Source organism: Acyrthosiphon pisum, chromosome A1 (assembly GCF_005508785.2).
Source record: "Acyrthosiphon pisum isolate AL4f chromosome A1, pea_aphid_22Mar2018_4r6ur, whole genome shotgun sequence".
In the NCBI taxonomy this organism is placed as follows: domain Eukaryota; kingdom Metazoa; phylum Arthropoda; class Insecta; order Hemiptera; family Aphididae; genus Acyrthosiphon; species Acyrthosiphon pisum.
Window position 1 is genome coordinate 95,489,244 of NC_042494.1, and position 11,987 is coordinate 95,501,230.

General features: G+C 31.7%; 1 protein-coding gene across 1 annotated transcript; it reads right to left on the minus strand.

The window, feature by feature from the left end:
• Positions 1–9,652: 9,652 nt before the first annotated feature.
• On the minus strand, positions 9,653–10,153 carry LOC103308756 (zinc finger MYM-type protein 6-like). The gene has a single exon (XM_008182763.1). It carries the CDS (start codon positions 10,151–10,153, stop codon positions 9,653–9,655), a length of 501 nt encoding a protein of 166 aa, XP_008180985.1.
• Positions 10,154–11,987: the final 1,834 nt, after the last annotated feature.

The window sequence follows — 11,987 nt, forward strand, 5'->3', positions numbered from 1 at the left end:
GATAAGGATGAATTTTTTTGAATTTTGAGTTGATGGTTTATTAGAGTGACCCGATCGTTTTGAATTTACGTATTTAAATTTTCTGCATCATTTATTTGTACCGCTCGATTTTTTACAGTACCTATCTACAAGTGTTGCAGCGACATGCAACTTGCAATAACGCTAGGTCTGCATACGCTGCACCGAACGGTATGGCCCACGGCATGCGCTGCTTAGTGCACCAGACATCACACGGTCACCTGTCCGTTATCGCTGCTGATAGCGCGATCGTTCCTTACATATTATTGTTGTTTTCGTGTACTTATGCTTAAGTACATTAAAAAACTGTGTGAGTGTGTTTGCTCTCAGTTTTTTTTCTTTTAACTAATTGTCGTTGTACATACGTATATACCGATAACCGGTACATCGTACCGCGAGTATTATTTGCAGACGTGTACTTCATTAACGCTAGCTTCACAACTTGCGTGTATACTATACACGAGGTGTACGCAAAGAACAACTCGTCATTGCGAGACACACTGTTCCTGCATGTCTTCGTATAATATTTCCAGATAATGTCAGTTCATCTATAATATGTAGCCATGCGTGCAGATCGCAGTCCACCCAAGCCATCTCAAACGTGTAACGTTGTATTGTTTTTACTTCACTGGCAATTTTATTATAAAAGTTGGTATACATTAAACACTAGATATTAAGTTTACGCCATAAATAATAAATATTAATTAATATATCGTCATCCAATGTATCAGAATAATTATATATAAATCCGCCTCTGATGAGATCCATTGGTTACCTTATAATATCATCCAGTTCCCCAAACGACATACTACCTATCACCTCCAAATAATCAATAGTTGAGGTTATTGTCAGCAAGAAATTATGCTCACAGATGCCCTAGGAACAGTGCTTGGTGATGTTTTGATGATGACTTGGTTGTATTGGTTTGAGACCTAAATTATCGGGCCAATGTCCCATTATACGACACTGAAAACATGGCGTATTATGGTTTTTGTACTAGTTTTTCCATTTCCTTCATAGAATCTGAGTCCCCATCTTACTCTTTCTTCTTCTTGCATAGCTTGAATTGCCTTTTCTAACGTCAGAGGATTTGGAGATTTTATAAAATCCTTAAATTTTCCGAGATCTTCTATGAAGAACAGTATAGTCTGTGCTTTTAAGCTGTTTTTTAATACTGTCTCCACCTCTGCTTATTTTCTGCAAGTTTCTTCCTCCAAGATAATGGTTTTCAAGGACTCTATACATGCTCTCTGGTTTTTGTTTTCTTGAATATAGTTCCAAGTAGAAATGGGCATTTATACGTTGAGAATCCAATGAAGTTTTTAAAGTTTCTTTTGATTCACTCCATGACTAAATCGAACAAAATTTTACTTTGGCCCAGGCTCTCCTCGTAAATAATAATGCCTTAGAGTAGCCACTGTTTGGTTTTCTCTTTGGCGCACATAAATGCAAATTCGCATTATTCTAAAAAGAACTCAAGGTCCTCTTAATTTGCCCCACTGAATGTCACCGGTATAATAGCTTTAAGGCTGCTTCTAGCCAGATCGTGTTAACTGATTTCCCTGATTGGTGGATTTTCCAACAGTTTGGAGTTTTTCGTCTCAAAATAATTACTTGGTTCTAGTATGATTCCGTTATTGTCCATTTTGATGGTCTAATCTAAAATATTTGTATGGAAAGTATGTTTCGTATGAAAAAGCACTTTATCTACGGTAAGTAATGTTTGGTTACACCAAAGGAGGGAACGACCATACCGGATGGTAAGATAGGCGAGACAAGGAGTAGAAACGAGAGCGTCGGACACCGGTCGGCTCGGGAAAATAGACAGGTACGAGACTACAAGGGTGTCGGACTCCAGTCAGCCCGAGAAGTTCTCAGGATCCACGAATCAGATATCCAGTTGTTACCATAAATATCTATAAGGGGGTAAGTCAAGGTATTGTCTCGTCTACACCTTTGGGCGAAAGCCAATGTTTGTAAATATTCGATGTCAAATAAACGATGGTGGCGTCGCGGCAGTAATGCGAAAGTAATTTCCGCGGCGTTGTCGGTTCAAAACGAAAAAAAAAGGTAATGTTTGATTAACGTTTTTCAGCAGTGTTTTCCTGCAGTCTATGACCAGAAGTGTCATATATGTAAACAGGTTATCAACCAAAATGTTTGCAAAGAGTCGTTCAGTGCCGGATCTAACTGGAAGAAAAAACACATGGAGTGGGGACAGAATTTCCAAGAGTTTCTCTATTATTTTCCGAATCGGGACTGAGGGTATCTTCCATATCACTCATCGACTAAATATTAAGCAATATACATCTATACTATTAAAAACTTCTACAGTTATCACCATTTAATAAAAAAAAATTCAATAGATAATTAAAATTGTTAGTAAGTTAGAAAACATTCTGTTACTCGTTGTCAATATAACGAAGTGTAAACGAGATAATTCCTTTTCAACAACTCTTCTTGAATCGAAGTTCTCTTGTCTTAAAACAGCTGCCACGGGTACCACTACAGGTACTGGGTTTCAAAAAATATTCGGTTATTGTTGGTTATTGTCCTTAACATTGTTATCAAATATGTTTATCCTTATTGATAACTCTTTTCAGTATTAATATAAATGTTAATATGGGTTGTCGATACTGATTGTGACTATCGATTTTGATATGTATTATGTTGATTTAACTGGTTCAACAGCAGATGTTTTTTTCAGGCGGCACACCAATGCCACGTACGAGAACTTACCGACCGTAACAAAAATATAATTTTTGTTGTTTCTGGAAGTATCCGTAGGAATTTAGAACCTTGAAGATCTGGAGTGTCTGCATTTTCTGTGAGTTGTATATCATTTACACAGACTTAGTGCGTGGTCAACAATTAAAAAAAAAAATTAGATTACTTAAGCATAACACTGGAATATTCTCGTAATCCGACACACTGCCATTAAAAATGTTATAGATTTTACAAATAACACAAATAAAAACATACCAACCAATTAAATACTAAAACGATTTATGTATTTACTATAAAATTAGTCGTTAAAAATTATAAGTATAGCTACAAATTGTTGATCCAACAATACGACACCCTAACTCCCCTGTTTGCTGTGGCAACGGTGCCCCGAGTCTTATACAAAAACCCTTAATCAGCGAATCCCACTGTCGCAGCGTTGTTCAATACACTCTACGTTTTACAATAATTACAATGAAATGCAATATTAAAATTATGAAAAATTATTTAATTTTCGGGGTTAACTCGTTTTTAGTACACAATAACTACTTATCATTGAATTCAAATATATCACAACCTCTTCACTGCTTCACTATTTTATGCTATGAAACCTATAACGTATGCTACGTAAAATATATTTGTTGTACCTATTATATTTTCGATACATAATTATATATTTTGTTATTTTAATTTCAGGTTTACGCGTTCTAATTATTGAAGTTTAAAATATTGTGACCCGTGGTTTCCTAAAGTTGTACGGTTACTGGAAAATAATATTTTAAAATACAGAAACGTAATAATACGTCTGGAGCAGTGAAAGGGTTAAAACAATATATTTTAATAGAATTTTTAAACTTTAAATGATTATAAAAAAAATGTGAATATGGATTTTTAATATTTAAAAATTATTAAAAAATTATATTTATAATTTATTTATTCAAATAATACTGTGACAATATATAAATAGCCTTGTATTACATTGTCAAGCTTTTTTACCAAACAAATACAATTTTATTGACATTCATAGGACAAAAAAACTAAAAATGTCCGTTAACTGTTCAAAACAAATCCAAATATAATGGACATTTTTTCGTGTATAGAAAATGCTAATATAAACTAGAGTTACACCAAAAACCAAAATCGAATTTGTCAAAAACGGATTCAGCGGAAAATTCCCGTTTTGCCTTAATTTTTTTTTTTCTCGGTACTTTTTAACACTAATGGAAATAAGGGATTTTTAAATCTCAAATGCACCAACCAGGTCCACATCGAACAAGATACTGAAGTTGAAAATCGAAGTTAATAAAGTTTTAAAATTTAAAAAAAAAAACACATCATTGTAAAATCAATACATTCATCGCTCCGCTCAGAATCTAAAAGTATATAAAGTAAAACAATCTATCAATACCATACACATTTTAATCATTTTCATTTTTTAATGTTATAGGTACCGTTGGATAATATTATGAACTATTAGATACTATCCCTTTTAAAATAGTTAAGTACAAAGTACATAATAATATATTATTATAATATTAGTGGTATGGTTATCAATTACTATAGGTAAATTTTTATATTTTAATGTATAATTATAAAATAATAATTGTTAGTTATTACCTTTCCAATATCTAAAACCGCATGTTATATCAAAAATGACTGTTAATACTATTAAAGTTTTATATGCAATCATTCTTATTGTTCTAATAACTACAAGGACTGACTATTAACTTCGTTTGGCAATGGATGTATGTAATGTGATTAAATTCTTAATAGAAAATAGGTAGGTACAAATGTACAATATTATGCACGCCAAAGAAGTGCCTATTTACTTAGAAGTTAATGCATTATAACAACTAAACAACTAAATAAACATTTTATATAAAGTGTTCATAAACGTTTGCTTAAAATCCATATGAAAAAAAGGAGGGTAAGTGGATGTTGCTCTGCTGTACAGTGGATTACAAGTGGGTCACTGTATAATGGATGGTATTAAATTTAAATTCCATGATATAATATCATTGCACTAAAAGAAAAACTATTCTGAGCGGATACGGTATATCAGTCTAGATATAAGACATATTATATACTTATCTATGGTATAAAAAAAAAATTGACCTATAATAGGTACCTATAATAAATTCCAAATTAATCATATTACAATATTCATTAGATACTTATAACTCGTTAATGCGTTATACATCAACAACAAACCGTGATACTATCATAGATATATAATATTATATTTTAGAAGTTTCAAGTACCCATGAATAATGCAGAAATTATACAGTCGCAAAAAAATAACTAAAATAGTTATTCTAGGTATTTTAATATGTAATTTCGTCCAAATTTGAACTTAAAATGAGTATAAAAATAAACTGTGCTTATGTATTTTTTTAGATTTTTTTGGTAACAGAATTATCTACTTACATGGAATTTTGTTTTACATTTTCAAGCTTTAGATATAAAAGTTGAACATTTTATAAATTTTTAACTGCAAAATAGTTATTCAATTTTAAATTTCATCAATTTTGTCAAAATTCGATCTTTAAATGCTTATAAATAAAACTTGTGCCTGTGTATTCATAATATTTTTCAACTGCTATTGTAATAATATATCATGAGTCTTGTATTAAATTTTTACACTTTTTGGCCTAACAGATAAAACTTTATTGATATTAATAGAAAAAAAAAACAAAAAAAATTGAAAACTGACAATGTTCGTAAACAGCTCAAAAAAAAAATCAAATTATTTAAAAAAATGTATAATGTAAAAAATGGTAATATAAAAATTCAGTGAAATTTTCAAGTATCCACAGTGATTCATTTTTTAATTACAATAAAATAAGAAAATTGTCACATGAGAAATCGAGCGAATATCAAATGTTGTAAAAATATGAATTTTAAACGCTCATAAAAATTTAATTTGACTTTCTCGTAGACATTTTTTTTTTGATAAAGGTAGATAATATTATGTGGAATCTTGTAATATATTTTCAAATCTTAGATTTAAAAAGAAAAATTTTTACGAATTCTTAATTTAAAATAATTTGCTAATTTTCGTGATTTTTCCATATTTTGTCAATTTTTGAACTCTAAATGCTAATAAAAAAAAACTGTGACAAAGGATTTTTAATATTTTTCAAATGTCATTGTAACAATATAGTAGGAGCCTTGTATTAAATTTTCAAGTATTTTTACTCAACAAATAAAGTTTTATTGACATTCATAGTCAAAAAAACTAATAATATTGGAAACTGAAAACGTTCCTAAACAGTTCAAAACAAATCAAAATATTATTTTGAAAATTTTATCATGTATAGAAAATTGAAATGTAAACAACCAGTGAAAATTTCATGTATCTACGGTCATTTGTTTTTAGAGTTGTACCAAAAACCAAAATCGATTTTCTCGAAAACAGATTTTGCGTAAAATTCCCGTTTTTCCTTAATTTTTCTTTTGTTTTTCACGGCGCTTTTTAAAACTACTTGAAAAAATTTACTTTTGACCCCCCAAAATACCAACTAGATTCACTTTCCTATCAGAAAAGATACTGTTGAAGAAAATCGAAGCACTTTTACTATCCTAAAAGGTGATGACAGACACAAAAAAAAAAACACATCATTGTAAAATCAATACATTCATCGTTTCACTCAGAATCTAATAATGTAATTTATATTTTTATGTATACGTCATCTGGCGAGGTATAATAAATAATAAAAATGTAATATTTAAGTTGAACACCAAATTTAGGCTTCAATATTTTACTTATCATGTTTTATTAAAATAATTAATTGTTAAATCTAAACGTTTGAATGTATAGTTTGATGTTATGCTTTAACATCAAATTACATCCATGTTTAATTACCTTTTGTTAAGCTAGTCAATTTAAGAAATTTCATATTAGACTAGGGGTAGGCAAGTAGGTACACGTACTTTTCTCCACCTCCAAATTTGGAAAATCATTGTTTTTTTTGGCAATAATTAGTTTGAAATTTGTGTGAACATTTTTAGAATTAATCGTGCGATAATGGGGTTTGGACAAAATCAACAAATTTAATTTTTCCTAGTGGTTGTCCAAAGTAATGTGACCTAGATAATGATTTTCGCATGGATTATTGAAACTCTGTTATAAATATATCTGTAAGGTAAAATAATACATTATGATGTTGTTATATTTCATCCTAAATATTTTTAATGTTTGTTAACATATTATATAATATTGTTAATTTAAAAAAAAAAAAATATATATTTGTACAAGAGTAAGATTAATAAAAATGTGTACCTAGGTATAAAGACATTATACCTTAGAACTAACCTAACCTAAATTTTTACGAAGATGTATCAGTGTTTTTCACCATGTACACCTATTATGTAATTCTATATATTCTACTAATTGTTTATAATTAATAATTATGTATATGCATTACAAACACGCTGTATAATATGATGGAAAATCATATCAATTATAATTTAAGCTTTATTGTGAAATACATTCTAATGGTTTTCGTGGTTTTTTGTGTAATGTATGGGGAATACTGAATAATTACATTACACATTAAACGTACGTTCTATTAAACGATAGAATAACAGTAAGGCGTAGTTTATACCTAATACATATAATATATTTTATACTTTATTAACACAGGTGTAACAAACACCATTTGGTTTATCAGAACTTTAAATTTGTGTATCGATCGAAATTTAATTTAATTTTATTTCTTGGAATATAAAGTTAGGTATAATAAAATCTTTTGTCATGAGATTAATGTCATTTTATAATAGGTATTAGTTGTATAACCAAATATGGGTTATTGGAAGGTGAAATATATAAATTATTTTTTGAAAAATATTGTTGATAGTTAAAAAAATATATATTTTATAACAGGTACTATTATTAATTAATAAAGATTTTTTTAAGTGATTGTTTTTTGTTTCTGTACATTACTAATTACAAGCAGTTTCATAAAATATTGAAAACGTTCACGAACATGGCAATATTATAAAACAAATTCGCTAGCTTTAATTTTTTTCGAACATAACGTTGTTGTAACGCTCAGTCAATGTTGGTGTCCTTGGTGTCGTCGATGGAAGCTCTCATGGAAAGATTCTGGTTGGTAGAGGAACCGGACGCGTCTCCGCAGCAGTTCACAGAAAATGGCCGGTGTGGAGAGTTGTTCCACTCGGAAGTCAGCAGGGATTCACAGGGCCGATTTTCTGTTCCACTTCCTTTTTGTTCAGGTCAAGCGGTGAAGGACTTCCCTGGTTCTCGGCAGGTTATATGATAACAACAACCTAACCGCACGAACACGGATACGGTGAATATAACTCAACACTAAAATAATAAGTTTAATTATTAAAAATGATTTAACAATGACTGAGCAGTCAGTTGAGTTAAATTCGTATACCTATAATCTACTAAATAGTACCCACACTATATATATTAATATTGAGACCCCATAATCACAAGATATAATATAATAAGTAATAAGCGAAGCTAGTAATCTTAATAGCTAAGAGCACTATCTAGGTAGGAATTAGGAATGGGATAAATAAATTCATACACTTTACACTCATATGCTATAGCTACAAACAAAATGTACTACTCACATGTATCCTGAGTACCAGATCTGTTGATGGACCAATCAACCACGCAGTCTGCTACCAAATGTTTGCGCCGACGATCCTGCCTAGCGGTTGTCGTCTGACACACGGTCCTCAGGATAATGGCGAGGTAGGGCAAATATTAACGAAAGACAAGCCATGTATAAAACGTGCAAACAATTGCATGTATTATCTTTTCTACATGCATAACAAAGTTTACAATATAACAGGTACACAAGGTACAGGGGGGAACGGGGAACACCGACTGGCCTGCACTGCTACAATGTGGACTTGAGATGACGAACTGAAGGCTGGACTACTGAACTTCTCGTACGGTGGTGACTCAGACACGAACGTGTGTACTGGTGGTGTGGAGCAACTTGCACGAGCGGGTGAAATGTGAAGAGCGGAGCTGCTAGCTTGATCCGTGTAACACGAGAGTGCACCTGAACATAGGGCAGCGGGCTGACGACCACAGCCGATTTACTCGTAGAACAACGGTAATGAACAATCGCGGGTTGATCGTTGAGCAACGGAGCACTAAATGTTACGATGTAACGCGTATAACCTGTAATGGCCGACGAGCAATGAACGGTAACAAACAAGAGCACAAAAAATAAACGTGGTTTTGAACAATGATACCGACGGGCAAGTAGGTACGCACATACGTTGACACGGGAGCTGGAGTGAGCAAAAAGTAACGGCAACGCTCGGAGTCGCCGGCGCCGAGCCTGGTAACGGCTACCGCGACAGTCCAGCCAACATGACAGCGGTTAACAGCGCGTAGCGCCCAAGAACTCGGTTACCGTGGTGGCCAACACAGCGTGACCACCGACGGCGGCAGCTCGTTATCAAACAGATCGAACATTATCATTCACGAGCATACCTTATTATTATATTGTTATGATTATCGCGCGCCAATGCAGAAATGACCGCAGTATTATGTAATAACCGTCCCCCGACCCTCACAACCTGCAGTTGACAAATGAGAAAGATGTAATATTTTTGAATAAAGTGGTTGCTAATGAGCCTGTTGATCGGTCGCTTATATTTGAGAGGTCTTCTAATGTATTCAAAACGGCTTTGTACTTTTCAAAAACCACTTCTATTACCCTATGATGTGATGTCCATCGAGTGGTAGAAAAGTTTTTCATTCGACGAACACGCTCATGTGGGTATAATGTATTTTGGTATTCCATAAATAATGCTGTTCTTTTTCGTGCAGCCATAAACTCTTTAAATGATTGAATATAACCAAAAAAATTTCTAGTTTCTGTACAAAAATCACACGTGTCAACAATTGTTAAATTCAAAGTATGAGCAAAGCACCATATATAGGTACTGCTCGAGGATTGTGCTCTTGAACTAACGTTCTAATTCCTGAGTATTGCCCTTGCATAACAGCAGCACCATCGTACGATTGAGCACATAATTGATTTTTCCAGTCCAAGCCATATGTTTCACAAATATCACGAAATAATTTAAACATTCCTTTTCCAGTTGAGTCAGTTGCTATTTTTAAAGCAACTAACCTCTCTTCTACCATCCCTTGATCATTAACAAAACGCAATACTAATGAAAATTGTTCCAAGTTGAATATATCGGTGGTTGTATCTATCATAATAGAAAATACTTGTGCACTTTTAACACTTTTTAAAATTTTTGAACGAATCAGCTCACCAAGTATACAAATCATTGTATTCTGACTTACATTAGATAAAAATGTCAGATGACTGTGGTTTTTTGAATCTTCAATTTTTCTAAGATGACATGAGAGCAACGCATGGTGTTTTGACAATAGTTTTAACATCTCTAGAAAATTTCCCTTAAACTCTCATCATGCCCTCGAAATGATATATTTTTCCGAGCAAGATAAATTATAGTTTCAAATATAATTTTATCAAATTCTCTGTTTTCAGCAACATAAGCGTTACATGATTCTAAAATCAGTCCAACGTCTACCCGTTGATTTGAATTATACATAGATTTTCTTAAAACAGCTTGTAAATGATCAGATGACGTTTCATGGCATAAAATTCTTCTAGAAATATGTTTCCAATCATTTACTCCATCTTTAGCTAAAGGATTTTTCTTAGCTGTTGATGTTCCAAATAGTTTACATGCAATACAATACACTTTATCAACGGATGGATAATATGACATCCACATACGTTTAACCAGTGATCCATCTAGAAGTTTCTTGAAGTAGTGCTCATCATGAAATTATCTCAGTCTTTCTCTTTGCATTCTTTTTGGGAATCGTTTTCCTAGTAAACTAGATTGTAAAGGTTCACAAGGCCCAAGTGAATTAATAAATGAAAACTTTCCATCAGAAATATTTGATGTAGGAATTAAAGCTGGATCATTTGGATAACTTTCAAATATAATAGAAATAGTATTAAGATAACTCTCTACGTTTGAACCAGTTACATTCTCAGTTGTAGAGCTAACACTAGAAACTTCAATTATATCTATAATAAAAACCTTGATTAATTAAAATGAATATAAAATAAAATATTTATTAGTTAAATACCTTTAGATACAACACAAGTAGTGCACAACTTGTCTAGATTTTCATTCACCAAATTAGAATCAATAACATCATCATCGGGTATTGAGTCAAATATACATTTTTCACTATCAGTATTATCTAAAATAGATGTTTAATTAAAAAAATACAAATTTCATTTGGAAATTAAAAATAAAACAAGCTAATTAATATTTTTTAAATAGACTATTTAATTATTACCTTTTAGTTCAACAGAATTAGTGTAAGATGTGGCTTGAATTTCAGTCAACAAATTAAAATCAACAACTTCATCATTGGGTATTGAGTCAAATATACATTGTTCATGTACAACACTATCAGTATTATCTAAAATAGATGTTTCAATTAAAAAAATAGTTACTTACCAGGACGCTGTTTTTTGTTTTTTTTGTTAGTTTCAATCATATTCGTTGATCGCTTTTTGAAAAAAAGATGAAATATCTGAGTTATTAATTTTAGATTTTCGCAATTTACATGATGTGGTATGCCATTTCCAATTTTTATCATTCAGCATTCCTTTTTTTTTGCCACAAATGCACTCGTCTTTATTAAGAGTTTACATAGTCCGATAAGTTAATATTATATTAATTAACAAAAAATAAAACTGAACTGAATAAATTACAAGTTAACCAATGCAGAATACTTAATGCATACGCCATACAGCATAACTCGACGTTCGTAGCTCAAACAAAATAAAATATGACAAATAACAAATTCACTAAAGTCTAAAATATCTAGTGGAAAATGTCGATTTCAGGTTATGTACGTCGTAAATCGTAATTCGTAATAATTATCGTGAAGCAAATGGATAAGGTCTCCGCCGCTGGTTGGTTAGCTTCAGAGAAACGCATTTCTAAAAATAAATACCTAATATACACTGCTGGTACCTTATCACCGCGTATCGTGGAGGGGGTGGGTAGTGGTGCACTAGAGCATTGGTAGTAAATAGTAACGTATTGACATTTTGTTTACGTCTACCACGGACTAATCTACTTTATCATGACAGTGCAATCAGCAATAATATTCGAATATTGTTGATACTGATTAATAACTTTTTAAGTTATGTTGTAACTTGTAACATCTTGTGTGTTGTACA